Source organism: Larus michahellis, chromosome 3, assembly GCF_964199755.1.
Source record: "Larus michahellis chromosome 3, bLarMic1.1, whole genome shotgun sequence".
NCBI classification, from domain to species: Eukaryota; Metazoa; Chordata; class Aves; order Charadriiformes; family Laridae; genus Larus; species Larus michahellis.
This window is the reverse complement of record NC_133898.1, coordinates 72,236,150-72,253,694: the sequence shown is the minus strand read 5'-3', so window position 1 is coordinate 72,253,694 and position 17,545 is coordinate 72,236,150. Positions and strand designations below refer to the sequence as shown.

At 37.5% G+C, this 17,545-nt stretch overlaps 1 protein-coding gene across 13 annotated transcripts in view; it reads right to left on the bottom strand.

Annotated features, from left to right (window-relative positions):
• The window catches only part of PTPRK (protein tyrosine phosphatase receptor type K), a 417,492-nt gene that overhangs the window by 273,352 nt on the left and 126,595 nt on the right, over positions 1–17,545 (bottom strand). For all 13 annotated transcript variants that reach the window (XM_074580776.1, XM_074580765.1, XM_074580769.1 and 10 more), the window contains exon 3: positions 6,662–6,933. In XM_074580776.1, the coding sequence (XP_074436877.1) occupies positions 6,662–6,933 (272 nt within the window). The remainder of the gene's footprint in view (positions 1–6,661; positions 6,934–17,545) is intronic.

The following is a 17,545-nucleotide window of genomic DNA, read 5'->3' as shown; positions in this document are numbered from 1 at the left end:
ATAGCAATATAACAGAAAGCAAAGCAGTGCAAAAGACACTGTTGAAAAATTTAAACGAAGGAAAAGGGAAGGATTAAACTTAGAAAAGCATGCTATTTTCTGAAGAGTTACTTTATTGCTAAAATTTCCTTTTTAGACATACAAACACTTCAGCTTCAAAATTCTGCAAATTCATTTTTTCTTCAGCACAGGACTAAGGACAGAACAACATAAGTGATCGCTCAGACTCCACAGTTCCTTAGCCTGTAAAAACCAAAGTAATTTCTTCTACATCCCTGCTGGAATAGAGTTCTCAGTGTTTTGTGGAGGCAGAGCTGTCTGCTAGCAATGGTGAGGTACGGCTCGGGTCACTGACTTAGACAAGGTTGACAAATTTTACCCAATTAACAATAATCTCTGCTATTTTTACTTGTAAAAATTCTTTGATACTCATTATCCTATTTGCCCTTTTTTAATGTAGCACACCCCAAAACAAATTAGGTATCTCCAAAACAGGCTAACAAAAATTAAATCCACCAAGTTAGGAAAGCTATTATATACATCTCCATACGACAACTTGAAAGTCCTTAAGAAAAAAGAAGGAAAAAAAAAAGGGGGGGGAAGACACAACACAACAGATGGGAAAAGAGGACAACAGCATATATCACCAACATTTACTTGCTTTCCCACCACCATCATCCCTTATCCCTCAGTAAGCCTCTGTGCTCATAAACAAACTAACTCTGGATGGAAAAAAAGCACGTTCTGGCCAGCCTACGGAACCCTACTGAAAGGATGACACAGACCTGAACTAACTGTCAAAACCAGCATTATAATTTCTAAGAAAAAAAGAAAGAGCTTCCATGAAATCTCCGATACTTATGGTGGGACGGAAAACCTGAAAGCTGCACCTCAGCCATGACTGGGCTTGTTTGGGCAACGCTCACTTTCACTCTGCACTGTGATTTTCCAGTTTGAAGACTGGAATAAGACGGTATTTGTAGAATTCCTCTGAGAGCTGTAAGTGCTTTGTGATCTACAGAACTAAATTATTAAAATGTTGCTGGTAATCACTCTGCTGGAACTTAATCTGTCTTTGTCTTCACCAAATTGATAAACATCTCAAGAAATGAGACAGAAGTGTGACAGATAGGCTCACACACTTTCATGTTTATCCTAACAGTTAAAGAAAGATGGTGTTTTGTTTGTACTAACAAGTCTTGGAGAAGCAATAAGGAAGTTCATTATAAAAAAGCATTTCTCTGAGTAACTCTTCAATAAACTGTATAAAGAAAGAAAGTCTTTTGATTAAGTGCTGCCTAGCAAGTAACAGCCAGGAGAACACTTAGGGGTTTACAAAGCATTTCTGCCAAGAAAACAACATCATTCCTATTTGGAGATATTTCCAAAGGGATCCAATTTTCAATCATTAGTGATAGTGGTAAGTGGTGAGACAGTTAAAAGTGTTTTTAACTGATGAAAACTATGGAGGAAAGAAGGGAGAGGAAGGAAATAAAGAAGGAGATGTATAAGCCCTTTCATTGTGTATTAATGAACTGGGAACAAAATAGTTTATGTACAGTCACCTTAAATTCTTAAAAGCCACAAAGTACTGTTATTCCACAAAGGGAGTGCTAGAGAACAATGCACCTATATGAGGAGCATTTTGGTGACTTATACTACCTACCAAACACAGGCTGTTGTAAGTTTAAGAAAAAAAAAAAAAAAAAGCTATCTGTCCTAGTTTAATAAATACCAACTTTGTTTTCTTTACTTAAGAAGCTAGCCAACCTTTTACTAACACAGTTTACTAAACAATTTTTATATCTCTGCTAGAACGAAATTCCAGCCACTTGCCAAAACAAAAGTTCTAATTCATACTTAATTTCTGAGAATCCTTAGAAAATGGAAGAATTTAAAAGGCTTAATTGGTAAATTCCAATTTTTAAAAGTCTAAAAATACCTGTTACCCGAAGTTAGACTGAAAGGAGATAACAAGAGGAAAAGAGCCAAGAGAAATGGGCGTAGGGCTGGTAGTGGCAGATGAAGTTAGCTTTCATTTCTATAGCCAGAACAAATACTTTCACAGAACATCACCAGACTGGTTTAGGTAACCACAGAATATAAAACTTATATTTAGCCTGCCTAGGAATATGGAAACAACTGAAGTACAGATCCAGTTGGGGGTGGGAAGGAAAAAAAAAAAAAAAAAGAAAAGAAAAAAAAAAAAAGAGGCCTTTGCCCCTTGCATAAAACGTAACCATGGCTTAGCAGGTCTTAACCATGGCTTAACCATCGCTTCAGGCCAAAGGTCTGAACATCTTTTCTTTAACAGTGGTCTTAAGGAAAGGTTAAGAATAGGGCAAGAAGGCACATCACCTCTCTGTGCTCCCCAAAACATTCTCTGCTCCTCCAGCTACTTTCAGCCCATGAGACTTGTTTGCCTAATTACTAATTTCTAATATTTCTCTTTCAAGAACTTGCCCAGCATCTCCTTAAGCCTACATACTCCTCTGCCATCCACAACGGCTACTTCTGACACAGACTTTTCATAGGTCTACGGCCTGCTGTGTGACCCACCTCCGTTCGCTTCTTTTCAGTCTGGTTCCCCCACCAGACTAAAAAGGCCCCTAATTCTTGAACTGGAAGAGGATTCTTCTTCATGCTAGTGATGGTTTTGCAGAACTCTATCGTATTTCCCTGAATTGTGTCTTTTTCAGGCCAGAAAAACTTGGCCTATTTGAGCATTGCCTCTCATGCATGGATAGACTGCTACGAGATCTTTGAGCAATTTTAAATTTTATAAATCCTATAAATCATCAATACTAAAATAAAGAACAGATTCATTATTTAAATCAGGATTCACAATTCAGCTGGAAAATTATTTGCCTTTCTAGAGTTTTCCTGCACTTTTTTAAATGGTCACGCTTCATTAGTCTTCCTGAACTGATAAAAGAACTTCTGCTTGGTGCAGTTCAGTAGTTTTACTTTACTAGCTACACTTCTAAGTGTAACCATCACTCCTATCAAGCCGGTATCCTAAACAGCCTCTTTGTTATAGAGCACCATTACTGTAAAATTAAGTTTTAAAGAACCATAAAGAAATGAAATAATTCATTTTTTACAAGTTTGAGATTTATAGTTTGAAGTCAAGAGTTTCTTTATCAGTTTCTGATCAATGTTTACAAAACCCAGAGAGCTGTAATATAAAACCAAAACTGGAAAGCCCATGGTTCACATTGCAAAGTGGACCTCATGTGATTGAGCAATAATGTGACCCAGTGTGAACAAAACAAATTTTCTGGGGAATATACAAGAAATAGGAAACAAAGGACTTTTGGGAGACAGTGTCTGAAAACAAACAAACAAAGAAAAAAAACCTCAAAAACCCAAATTCAAAAGGATGACATAGGTAGCAAGGAAAGGGAAGCGGAAACGACCGTAACAGAAGCAGAAAGAAAGAGACAGCCCTCCGCAGCTGGATAATTCCTACTGTGCAAAGCAGGAGAGAACATGGGGAAAAGAACAGAAGCATTAGACAAAACCACGCATCCAGACAGGAATAAACATCTCAACTAAAATAAATTAATGAGTTACAGTAGCAACCGGCACAGACAACAGAGACACAAAACTCCCAGACAAAGTTTAAACAACACAAGTCCCAAAATATTTTTCCTTTGAAGCAACCTTGAGGCAGGCCAAAGGTGGCATATTTCCAATGGAGCAATAAAAAGAAAAAAAAAAGATTCCAGAACTAACAAGGATCAAAATCAAATCATACCCTCCATCCCAAGGGATTCTCTAATCAAGCCCTTTTCCTCAACAGTTCATCCACATGTTAAACAGGCAGAATAGAAGATGCAGGTGCCTTGCTAGCAGGAGAGAGACCATATCATTACAGGACTGCTGAAACTCTCCAAGTGCAAAATATGACAACTGAAGAATCACAGGCCCCATGCTTGGAGAAACCCACAGGAATGGTCCTAACATTAGAATTTCATGTCATATATACTGTAGACACTCGAAGCTTAAATCGTTGCAAAAAAAAAAAAAAAAAACAAACCCATGGAATATCAGGAATACAGAAGGGCACTACTTTGGTTCTTAAGCTCAAAGTTCTTGAACCACAAATAGGCTCAAGGCTGGAAGTGTATTCTGGGGGAGGTATGACCATGAGTTTGTCCTGTTCATGAACTCTTCTATAAGCTTCCACTGTTATCTGCCATCAGAGACAGGATACGAAGCTAAACAAAAATTCAGTTTGATCCAGTAAAGCTATTGTAATAAACTGTACTATCTTTTGTCAGAAAATAAATAAAAGAATGAAGATATACCTATAAATAGCACAACAGAATATGGTTAAAGAAAAGCAAGTAAATGGATTATTAAAATAATAATAATCCCCTAAGTAAAAGGAAATGTTACGTCCATCCAAAAATGCTGTATCTATACTGTGTACTAGAGTGACATGCAAAAACACCCTGCTACAGGAAGCAATAAAGCTTCAACAGAGCACAGCAGTGCACAGAAATGCTGTTTATGAGCTAATTAGTCTAGGTGCAGCACTTTATTAGTACTATCAACACAGCCATCCTGCTAACTTCCAAGTCGCCATACAAGACTTCCTTATAATGTAACCTGTGCTATTCAGCCCCTGCTAATCTTTACTCTCTTCCCTCACTTAAAAGTGAAGGAAATAGCAATGAAGTTGACCTGATTAACAAAGTACATGTAAACAGTTGTGCTCCACAGAGATCTTTAGCAGTGACCTTGCTTGTACAGGCAGGGATCCAATTCCCAGTTTAGTAAAAAACCACTTCCATCTCATTATAAAAACCAGTGTGCATTTCTCTCAGTGCTAGCTAAACTCATTGACCAACAGGTAGATCAAAGTGCCAAAATCACAAGCTAGAGCTCTACAGCAAAGAACTCCTATGAGAAAAATGAAAAAAGATTTCCATGCTGAAGAATAACTCAACTCAAAACTAACATTAAAAAAAAAAAAAAAAAAGAAAAAAACAATGAAGAGCGATGTTGACATTGAGACCTCAAAGGACCACTTAAAACCACAGAAATAGCAACCCTGTTTGTGCAAACAAGCAGGCGTGCACAGGCAGCGTGCAGATTTCCTCTCCTGTTCATAAAAGCAACCGTATAAGTTGTACACAAATCACGGCAGGTTGCATTAACAGTTCTCCAGCCCTACTCCAGATTTATTTTTAATTTAAAAATAAACTGTGTTACACATGATTTCAATATTCTGCTGGATGACCAAGCAAAGGAAAGAATGAATTTAAGCGCAGTCTACAGAGAGATAATGTGAAGGCTATAACGTAAGTGAAAAATGGCCATGTTGCTAAGATAAGGCCCCAACCACCAATCTCGTTGTCAAGCCTGGCCATCTGTCAGCAGAAACCTAATTTACTGCATATAATACTGCTATACTTGATTACTACTATACTGCTATAAAAGGCTCCGGGTTTTTTTTAAGCATAGCAAAAGCTACTTTCTAGCAACATAAAAGGGTTAATAAAACACCTCCTCAGAAGCGCAGCTTTATGAAACCAAGTTTCAGAACTTTAAATCAAATTTCACCCAGTTTCAATGTCACTGATAAATTAAATTTCTTTATAAATAAAAATATTAAAAACAAGGGAACAAAAACTGAAGAAAAACATAAAATGATAGTAAATTACACAAGTTTCAACCTATAAGTAAGGCTGCTTGCAGTGATGCCTGTTTTTTATGGAGATTATTTGGACAGTGGGAAATTGAAAGAAGTTTTAGAAAGGCACTTTAAAAAACATTCCTACGATACCACTATTCAGGAATACCTCATTAACAAAGAGGTCACTTTGCATCATTTGATAACTAATCTGAACATCCAAACTGTTTGCAAGAGCGCTAAAGACCTGAAGTGTCCTTAGAGGAGGGCCTGTAAGCACTGCATACAACAACGACATAAACACCTCATGGTGTAACAACTCAGATCAGCGCATCTAATCCAACTCTTCCCCCTCCCCTACATGCCAGGACAAAAATGCCTGTGTATGAGATTCATCCTTCACATCAAATACCCACTGAGCAAAACAGATGCAGGTACTTTCTCAGGTTAATCAAACAAATCAAATAACAGCATCTAGTAATAACAAGATGATTTTTCTCTCTATACAACAGCCCTACGCTGCAGGTGGTTTTGTCCCATAGCGAGCAAACAGGAGAAAAAACACGTCCCAAGCAGCTGCTCATTAGGTGAGCACCATTCTGCCTGCACAGCAAATGAAGCAAATGTCATGTGGAAAAAAAACCACCGTTTACGGTCATGTAATTAGACGCAGTAACACAGGCATATCCAAAAGAGGAGGGAAGACAGGTACAAATTACAGTTGCACAGGCAATTTATTTCTGGGAGTTTATCATTTTTGATGTTCCTGGACTTTAACTGTACCGTTTCTTCTAATGAGGCTTGTTTCCAGCTTACTTTTTCCTATTATACAATAACAGACAGCTTTGAAAAATCACCTCCTATAAAACATACCCATCCCCAAATAATTATTTCTTCTGAATGGAACACTATACTCAAGGACACTGGGAAAATATCAGAACAGACCAAAACAAACCCAAACTGTCCAGGACCTCTCTGTAAATGTTGTAAAGCGGCGAGAATTCATTGCAAGCTTACCTGATACTCGTTGGGCCAGAAAGTGCTGACAGCCAACTCTGCTCGAAGCCAGTCTTTGCCAGTGGAGCCGGTGACATTCCAGATGGGATTAGCCAGCGGCCCTTTATTCACCCTAACCAGGATGTTCAGAGTGCCCGGGTTCGCTCCGTTCTTGCTGTACAGAAGGTAGCTGAAATCGATGCAGTGAGTATCGTTTTCTTTCATCGTTGGAAGCTGGAGTCGAGTCTTTTCTCCAGGGTCGTGGTCTGAGGAAATCACTATCATATATGATCCTAAAGAAGGGGGGAGTGGGAAAGGAAAAAAAAAAAAAAAAAACAAAACACAAAACAGCAGTGAGGAAAAAGAAAAAGATAAATGCCAAGAAACTGATTGTTCACTGTGAAAAGGATGGAATGCATAGATTTTCATATCCCCAGATCTCAAAATTCAGGTAGCAAGAAAACCAGCAAGGTATAAAATGCCTAGAAACACCACTGAAGCAGTATCCACAGAAGATGTTACATATCTCTGAGGACCTACCTAGATGCTTCCACCTACAATTTTTTCTCTCTCCTGTTTTAGGATCAGATAATTAGAAATAGGATCACAGACGGACTGAATAAAAATACCAGGAGGAGGAAAGGATCATCATTATTCTGAGGTCACTGAGGCCGAAGTTCTCTCAACTTGCTCCACAGGTTTCCTGAAAATGAAAAATATGGAATAACAAGGTCCACATCCCTCAATGCAGCTTTATCACACCTTTTTCTACCCGGAAAAAGAGGCAGACTTGAATTTTAGATACATTAGCAATAGAAATAGCTCATTTAGGACACAGAGCCACATTTGTCCTGAAAAGTTGGGTTTGCTGCTCCATTTGCCAATGGATTTGAGGGGATAACGAAAGTTTCTATAGCTGGAAGGGAGCCCATCTTGTAAATTTGTTTTAAAAGAAGACAGAACAAGCTGAGCCTGTCTAGCTACAAAGGCAGAAAGCAGATGTTTAAACAGGTTATACAGGACATAATGCTGAAAAAGTTTGTCCTAGCGTTCTGCAGAACGGACAGTAGAGACAGGGCTACCATCTATCCTAGCCCTAGAGCAGCCCTATTTCTTCAAGAGCAACAAATCCATACCAGGTACTATAAAGTGAATGAATCTCACAGAACAAAGCTTCTGAGACACAGCCTGCCAGGCAAAACTTTAAAACCAAGTGAGGCAATCCAACTCAGCATACAATCTGAATCCTTGCTGCAGGAAAGTTTCCGAACCTGAACTTCCCTACCCTCCTGCTTAGTGATTTCAGAAGCTCCATGCTGACAGGTTTCCTTCTACCTGTAGTCCTAAAAAGCACCCTAATAAACAGCCTTCTTCCTGAAGAAGACTCAGGTGAAGTCCATCAAAATACAGTTAAAAAATTAATCTAAATTAAAAAAAAAATATAGATTTGCGAGTGCTTGTCCAAATGAGTAGGCCCATAGAAGTCCTGAGACTATGTACATGAATGATCATTTATTGCTGGAAAATCTTCCCTGAAGTATATAGTAGTAGAAGTATATATACTTCTCTGAAGTAAGCTATTACTGTTCTGTATGTGAAGTTTTACCCTTTGATTTTTTGGCAACAAGGAACTATTGCATTCCAGTATGTCCTAAACAGTTGTATTAGCCATTCTGAAAACTGTTGACAAGCTGTTGCTCAGGAGAAGATGAAAATTTATGTATATAAAGTCATCTGTGTGACATGCCAATTTACTGGCCTGTAAAGCAATCCTGTGGTTAAAAAAAACTGTAAAAAAAGAGAAGGCAATGCTTTAGAATTAAAGTAGCTCTTATTAAACTACATTGCCGGGATCTTGATTTTTAATACTAATCTTAAAAAAAAAATAGGTTTAAAGAAAACTCTACTGTAATGTAACATCAGCACCTACTTAATATTTAGAATTATATGCAGAAGCCATTATTGGAAGGAGCAGAATATAAGAATTGGCTTTTGCAGAATTAATGTTGTTTCTTTCAACCTGTTTCAAGATAAAATCATTGGGAGGAAATGAAAAATCATAATCAATTTATAAGAAATAAACTGGAAGTATTTCAAGATCTTACTCCTATACTAAGCGAATCTACTATAGTCTTTGGAAGCTCCAACATACATTTTTCTGCATATCAACATATTTTATAGTACTCTGCTTTTACAACCTCATTTTTCATCATTTAAAAATACTTAGCAGTAAATTTGCATATATCTATCTACATGTGTTAGTCCTACAGCATTTCATGAAATGCTCCAGACAGCATTCATAAACCATTTGTCACAAAGCCAAAGCATCTGTTCAGCATCTCACAAACTACTTCCCCTCGCCCCCCTTTTTTAAACTTAAGAGGCAATATCCCATGAATGTACACAACCTCACTCCTTCCTCAGTTGTCTGCCTACTCCAACAAAATCAGAAGCCAATGCCAAAGTAAACTATACATCAAATTTATATCTTTGAAAAACATGGAAAATATTTTCCTGTGCCTTTTTTAAGAAAGTCATTCTTTATTTGTAAAGAAATACTACGTACTAAAATAGGATTGAAAGAGTTGGGGTCTTTTTCCCGTTCATACATGCATGTAATATCTTAAGTCAAAATTTAAAAACCTCATGCAAAACTTTAGCCCTAGATACTCTCTCTACAGGTTGGGGTTTTTTTAAACAAGCATCTCCATTAACATTGAAAACTGTATTTTGTAGTACTATGTATATGGCACAAGTTACTGTGCAATCCATTAAAAACAAATGAAACCACATAAATATGAACAATAGAAATTATAGAAAGAATAGTGTCTGAAACAAAAGATTTATAATTAGATGTCCAGATAAGTTTAAGGTAGCATAGCATTGATGAGAACAAGCTATAAAGTTTTCACATTTGAAAGGTATTGGCTAATACTACGCACCACTTTTACAAAGTAACACCCACTGGAAGACGGATAACTGTGGGGATGCATTCCTATCAAAATATGTGCTCACAGAAATAGCACCAAATGCCCTTTCAAATACCAAAACAAATGTATGTATTTCATAAATGTTATTAGACATGAAGTAAAAGGATCAAAAAAAAAAAAAACCAGTGCCAGATTTTCCTTTAATTTTTAAACAATTCATTGCTACAGCGAATGGGAACTGTGCAGATAGGAGATAGTAATTTATAACGTTATCCAAATAAGTGTCAAAATATATGTGAGTATTAAAAACAAGACTTTCAAAGGTAACATACATTGCAGCGTACACTTAGACACTAGCATACAGAAATCCCAGGCAGTCAGGCAAACGTCTGACCTGTTCTCACATACAGCTACTGCAACACTCAGCTGACCACGTACATAGGCAGATAGCATTTATATTTACGTACAAATGATGAAAGATAGGCATAACTGCATTTAAAAAAAAAATAATCACACACAGAGGCAACAAATCTGTAATACTGTACTATTACCAAGTCAAAAGCTTTCAATTAATAGATGTATTTAATAAAGTGATGACAAAACAGTCAAGTGGCCACTTTGCATAGCTAACCAACTCCTTGGGTTATTATTAGTGGCAATATTGGCACAGTACAAAAGCAAGAGGTGGTAAGCAAGCCTCAGCAAACCACTTCAAACAACAGGGAATAATTACCCAGATATTTAATGTTAAAACAGAGAAATAACAAGATGACAGGCGATCACAAGCTAGATGGTAAGATATTTTTGCCTTGGCAGAAATGTGAAGTGAGGGAAATGCTCGCAAACTTATTGATCCCTAAGATCAACTATCTATTTGGTATTTTTTATGAGAATTTAGAGCACCTGTTAGAGCTAACTATTCAGAATGGTGCTCCAGGCTGGAGCTGGCAAACAGGGTGAGAAGGAAGGAGCAGCAGAGCCCAAGTGCTATGGACTGACCGCAGCCCCCGGTCCCCATCCCCCTGTGCTGGGGATGGTGGGAGGGAATTAAGTTAATTTTTCCCCAAGTCAGGTTCTTCTCCTGACTGTCAGTAACTGTCAGCTTCTTTGTCTCAACCTGTGAGCTTTTTCATCTTATTTTCTCCCCTTGTGCTGTTGAGGGAGAGAAAGAATGGCTGGCAGTTAGATACTGTATATAGTTTTATTAATATCCTGACCTGTTTTATTAAATCATGGTGGAACTCAGCTCTGTGACTTTGCCATCATTGCTGGCCTAACAGATCAAGCACAAACACTATACACACCTACTTCCCTTGCAGACAAGAAAAAAAAAAAAAAAAAAACAAAAACAACTGACCTGTGCTGTTTCCACTAAGATTTTACAATAAGGAGGTTGCAAGTGAGTTACCTCAGTAAAAACCAAAATTAATTAAAAAAGAAATGAATAAATTTGTAGTCCATGTTTTGGGCAATGAAGAAAGAGGAACTTAGCATGAAGGAGCAAAAGTTCATTTTTTTCTTCTTACAAGACAGAAAGAATAAATTTCATCTTTTGATGATGCTGTAAGAAATTAGAGGTGAAAAGTATCCAAAGTCATCATTTACACCTGGACAAAGAGCCATTGCTCTTAACTATTCCTTTCACTGCCTATTTTTCACCGTGCCCAAGTGCAAAGTCTTTAGTTATTCTGGCAGTAGGGCTGTTACAAAATGCATCACAACTCATCAATAACATCTTTCTTGAAACACGTGGTTTGATATTGATGTTGCTTCACCCTCCCTTTCAGTAATTCCCAAAAGAGCCTTCCTTCCCCATCCTTGCAAGTTTACAATCTTTAAAACTCATAGGGAACGTTCTTTTTCTCCCAACCACACTTAAGTGTGGGTTTTTTTCCTATTTATACATAGTTTGTATTTCTCCAAATCAAACTCCACCCTCCCATTTTTGCTTTTCTTCTCTGAAGTCCCTTTCTGTTTATTTGCCAGTTAACAGCTCTTATATTATTCCTGATGCAAGAGGTCAATCCAATTCTTTCCTGCACAGAATAGAATCATCAGAGTATGAAACAGCTAAATAGCGCTGCCTCCTAAGCCTTTACCCAGCTCATGGCAAGAATTCAGTTTTAGATTCTGATGTTCAGGAAGATTTTGATGCTTATTCAGCACTTATTCATGAACTCACTAAAAGACACCTGCATAGATCTGGAAAATGACATCAGACTTTTCCTTAGTCATATTATTAAGTATATCTGTATGTTCCTCATAGCTTTCACTATGCTTTGTTTGTTTTGACAAACATTGAACTTGCTAGCTCAGCGGCAATGACAGACCATTTCAGAAAAAATTAATTCCTTAACTAATTACCTGTGAAAAGCCTTAGTTTTTATCCCCTACTGAAAATCAAGTTTTCTTATCATCTAGCAGTTAGCTGCAGGTAAGAAATCATGCTAAGATTAAATAAAAAAATTTAAACATCCTTAACTAAAATATGCCTGCTGTAATGCACCGATGTGGCAGATCAGTTTCACGATCAAATTATTTTCTGTCACTTCCTTGCTCCCTGAAAAACGGGCTTCTATTTGAAGTGTGAAACTTGTAATTTTCAGCAGGCTGGTCTTCCACTCCTGCAAATCCTCTTTCCTTCAAACAAGTACTAACCACCAAACCATCTCCATTTCAAGGGCACTCTGTGGTAACTTCTTCACCTGCTGCTGTGCTGCTTCTATTACTAAGACATGATTAGGTCACCCTCAGGTAAAAAAAAAAAAAAAAAAAATAGATTTGGAAAGTTCCTAATTTCATATGCAACTAGATTTATGTCTACAGAAGTGGATTAAACTTTACAGTTTGCTAATGGGGAAAAAAAACCACTGAAATATTTCCCATTGTTGTAGGGAGTACGGTGACGATGCTTCAATAGATTCACAGAAAAAGATCCAGTAAAAAGAAGTTTTCCCCATAAAGCTGAAAGAAGGGATTGTCTTTACTTCATGGCAATATCAATGAAATGAGGTGGAGAGTAAAGGGTACTTAAGTGCATTACTCTAAAGCTCAGGACTATGTGACCTTTTTATTTCATTTTTTAATAACTACTATATAACATTATAGTCCCCAATTAGGTTTCAGGCAAACTTTGTAGGAGACAGTGGGCAACGAACTGACACTGAAATACAGAAATAGGCTTGCAACTGGAAGGAGACTGCAAACAGAAGTAGTTCGAAAAAGTCTGTATTAATTCACAGAAGACTCACACTTCCCACACAGTAGTATTTTTGCTAATTTTGTTCTTCAGAGTAATAGCCCTATGACCATTTCACAGGGGGTTCTTCACAGGTATTTCTGTAATTTGCAAGAAGGGAAAAAGTAAAGGCTAATGATAAAACCTCAAAAGCTTTTTTTTTTTCTTTTCTTGCAGGAAGGATATTCTCTTCAAAAGACAAAATAAAACAAAACAAACAAAAGAAAAAAACAACAAAAAAAGGCCAATGAATAAATTGAATATACTCCAGGTAAACCTCCACCTGCTTGGATTTAAAAATCCTCAAACCATTATGGTGTCCCCTTCCTACTTAGTGAATATCTGCCATCCTAAAACAGAGAAAAAATATTAAAGAAATTAAGAAGAAAAACTAGATTAAGCTTAAATATTAAGCTTTCTAATTTTAATGAGCCCATCAGGTCATGTCTTATGGAGCATATCTAGAAATAAATGTATGGACACTACAATCCCACTTAAAATACATTACTTGATACACACGCAAAATATGTATTATCATTATAACCTGATTTGCCCGTCAGTCAGCTGTTTTCATTAAAAAAATTCAAAAATATTGTTAACGCTCTAAACAAGAGTTCTCCAAAATTTCTTTAAATGGTTACAATTCAGAGGTATCTTTCCACGCAGTTCACTTGCTTGCAATATCATTCCCTACACAAGACTCAAATTGTTGAAGGCATGATTCGATTTCTTTACAGATTGTCAAAAATGAAAGGGAAAAAAAAATAAGGATCACCAATTTCAACTTCACTGCACAGCTCACTGCCAATGCACCATAACTCAAATACAAGTCAAGACAAGACTCTGAATTTACTACAGAAATTAAAAACAACAATAAAAACACACAACATGAAGACAGGGAAATTTTTTCCGGAGAATGAGAATGCAATCCTTTTTTTTTTATTCCTTCTTCTACTCCATAGAGAACGAGTATTATTAAAATAACCAACCCGAAACAGGTCATTAAACTACACCATGTAAATAAAGGCAGAATTCTCACTCAAAATGAAACTCCACCTAATGGACTGCAATAGCTCATCAATTTTGCACAGAAGCTGCCATTTCACACGACGAGAAAAGGTGTCCTGCCCTCCAGCCTGCACTCGATCTTGCCGAAAGCACTGCTCTACTGGGATTCCCCCATTTTCCACACCCACAGAGGGAAAGCAACAACAGAGGGACAGCTTGACAAGGCAGCACAGAGTAAAACCAATCCAGACAAGGTAAATCAAAGCAGCATCAGGTCAGCCGCAGAATTAGTTACATGGGAGCCGCAACACTTTACCAGTATTCGCACCTATGATACTACTGGCATGATGCTACAATCACTCACGGCTGGTCTATTCCATAACAAGAAAATGTTTGCCAATTAAAAGGAAAAAAAAAGAAAGACACACACCCTCCTCTCCCCATCCCCATGTTTCAAAGGTATGCCAGGATTTGGAGCAAAGTTGATGAAGAAGTTTTGACTGAAAATCATTCCTCAGGCTACAAGCAGCTACAAAAGTTCTGTTCCCCTTATCAACATTTTACATATGAATAAACATGAAAAATACACACTTCTGAAGTGTTTGAATTCCTAGTTTTCTCATACATAACACCAGCTTCCTGTGGATTTGTTTGTACTGATGCAGAGAAAGAAAACACGATGAGATACCAGTTTCTGAGGTATGATAATTTAAGTCTTTTCACCCTGCTTTTTCTTGTGATGGATCTTTAGCAGATACATAGGCTTTAAGCACTCCAAGATCTGAGACAGAAAAATGCCAGGAACTGAAATTTGCTATGGAAGCTTGCAGCGTCTGTACAAAAGAGCATTTATCTTACGATGTGCTCCTTTGAACAGCTTCTTCCAACAAAGCATTCAGAAAATGACATTTGATACGGTGCATCAGGCAAGCTTATGAAAGGACAGTGTTACTGAACAGTAAGCTGCACTTAAGTAACCGAAAGGCACGTGGAATAGTTTTGTATTTATTTGGGAATTAAGCGAGGCACTTAGTCATGAATTTGTAACATCAGCACCTGTGAATGGATGGCTAAGATGAAAGTAACCACAGCTCCGAGTTGCCTGAAATGCTGTTGTAAAGCCATAAATATCCCACAGGTGGTGGCACGGTGACTGTAGGATGCTTCTCAGTCAGGAGAAGCTGATCTGGCTGCCCAATGAGCAGCATACATTGGTCCGCTGTCTGTCTGGAAGAAAATGTATTTTCCAAGCAAAACTTCCAAGAACTGTCCAAATGGAGGACAATATCAACTGAGTATGAAGTTATCCGATTGGGACAGCAAATAACTGGGTACCAGTCGTGCCTGCCCAGCCCAAAGCCAGTACGACGTTCCAATGTGCAGCTCTTCCCAGAGCAGCAGCTGATGCTGCCAAACCGCAAGGCATTCTGCACCTCCTGGGGAAAACTCAGTCCCATGAAGACAGAGACACCCACAAACAGTTGCAACACTTCACCATATGAAATACAGGTGCAGAAAAGAGTTGAAATCCATTTTGCTTCACCATTGCTGTAAACTGCACTGATGCTGCTTGGCTGGATACGATGAGCAGTAACGCACAGATGTCTCCCTGTGTGTTAGGTTTTTTCCACCCGTTTTTGTGACAGACAGTCCAGGATGAAAGACTGGTGTTGGCTTTTCTATATCCCCGTACAGGACTATGATGACTGTGTATCATCACCACTACTGAACATAAACCGAACACCCAAACAGACCCTCAAGCCAAGAGGCATTTTAGATTCTTCAAATGCTGATTAAAGAGACACACTTTTCTTTACTGAGACAATTACAAGCAGACAGAGACGGAATTATTCACTTCCTCTGCTGGGTATTATTTATTTGGAAATAAATTAAAGCAAAATTTCAAAATATTGAAGATTTCTAAGGCAAACAGTCTTACAGAAAATGTGACTGTTGAGCATTTACATAAGTCTTTGGTGCACTGTGCGCTTGCTGCAGTGCACAAAAACAAGTTCACAGAGAAATCACAAATGTCAGCCAAGGTGACCTGAAAGCTCACTGCCACTGAAACACACCGGGCTTCTCCTCCCAGCACACAGATATACCCCATCTCCTCCTCCATGTGTGCTCATTGGACCCTTGGATGAGCCAAATCAACACCCAAATCCTGCAAAAAAACCCAGCCAGGTCTCCTGTCCTCCTCTTGAGAGAGGCAAGGGGACAGCAAAGTTTGTTTTCTTCCCAGGTGAAGCCCAGGTTGGGCTCTGTCCCAACAAGCACCAGAGCCAAGTCAAGATACGAGAGGAAACTGAAGCTGTAATACATACATAGACAAGGGTTATTGTTCCAAGGAGGAAAAAAAAAAGAATAGTTAAAAGTAACTTCTTTCAAGTAGCTGGAAAGTCTTTAGAGAATGACAGCTCAGAAAATAGCTTTAGGATTATTTTATCTTCATTGCCAACTAAAAAAAAAAAAAAATCCTGCAAACCCTTTAGGCTTTTTTCCCCCTCCTATGTACTAAGTGGCATTTAAATTTTAACTGAATGGAAAAATATAATTTTTGAAGCAGCATTCATATTCAGTGTCTTTAACACACTAATCATTCCTCCAAAAGCAACAGTATTTAAAGTGCATTGAGAAGATACTTGTTCCTATCAACTTAAGACACTGAAATTGAAAACAGAAATTAAACTGGTCATTCCCTGGATGAGCATGTGACAGCAGAAAATAAAAATTAACAATCTGCTGAGAATACCACTCCAAAGGATCACTAACAGTTAAATAAAGGCTCAAAAGAAATAATCATTACCATATGCAACAGCAGATTACAATTGTTATTACAGATCTTTCAGAAGAGGAAATTATATGCCCTCTATTTCTTGAAAGAAGTCTTAGAATTTATTTTAAGCATGGAAGATTTATAAAATAGTTTCATTAGAGGTTTGGTTTTTTGTTGGTTTTTTTTTTTTTTGTAATTGGAAGAATATTCATTCCTTTATTTTGGACCACTTTTTCTTGGCACCATATAATAACTTTTCCTGTTATGAAAACAGTTTTCCTCAGAACATTGCTTTATGCAACGGCAACCTGAAGAATCATCTTTTAGTTTCAGATTTTATTCCTTTTACAGGTGTAGGACCTATGCTTAAGGAGATGCATACCCCTTTGATTAAATGCACATTATGAATTAAGAACCATTTACTGATAAGAGTTTTGAAAAACAATATAGAACGTTATTTAAATCATGAAAAAAATACTTACCTATACATTCAGAAGATCGACCTAATAGCAAATTGTTACCTCTTCTTCAAAATATCACCCGTCCTCCCCTATGAAGTACGTACCTTACTTTGTCGTGATTCACACTCCAGTTGAGAATAACCAGGGCTCATGTCTTTATAAATACAACTGCGGGACTATTTAGTGAACTTAAGTACTCGCTTAAGGAAAAAAAAAAAAAAAAAGAAAAAACCTGGAAATCTTGAAGCTTATTATTTCCAAGGAACTCTTCTATTTGACTTCAGACCATCAACTACACGTGGTTATGCATATTTGTAAAATAAAACCTTAAGCAATTTAACAAGCGTGGTACACTAACACTGAATGCCCCATAAAGCTCCAAATTTTACATAGATGTAAAGGAAAAGGCTAAAAAAAGGAACAGCTACAGACAGCTACTTCTGGAATTCCTTTTGAATTCCCAGTTATTGACTGTGATGCTGATCTTCC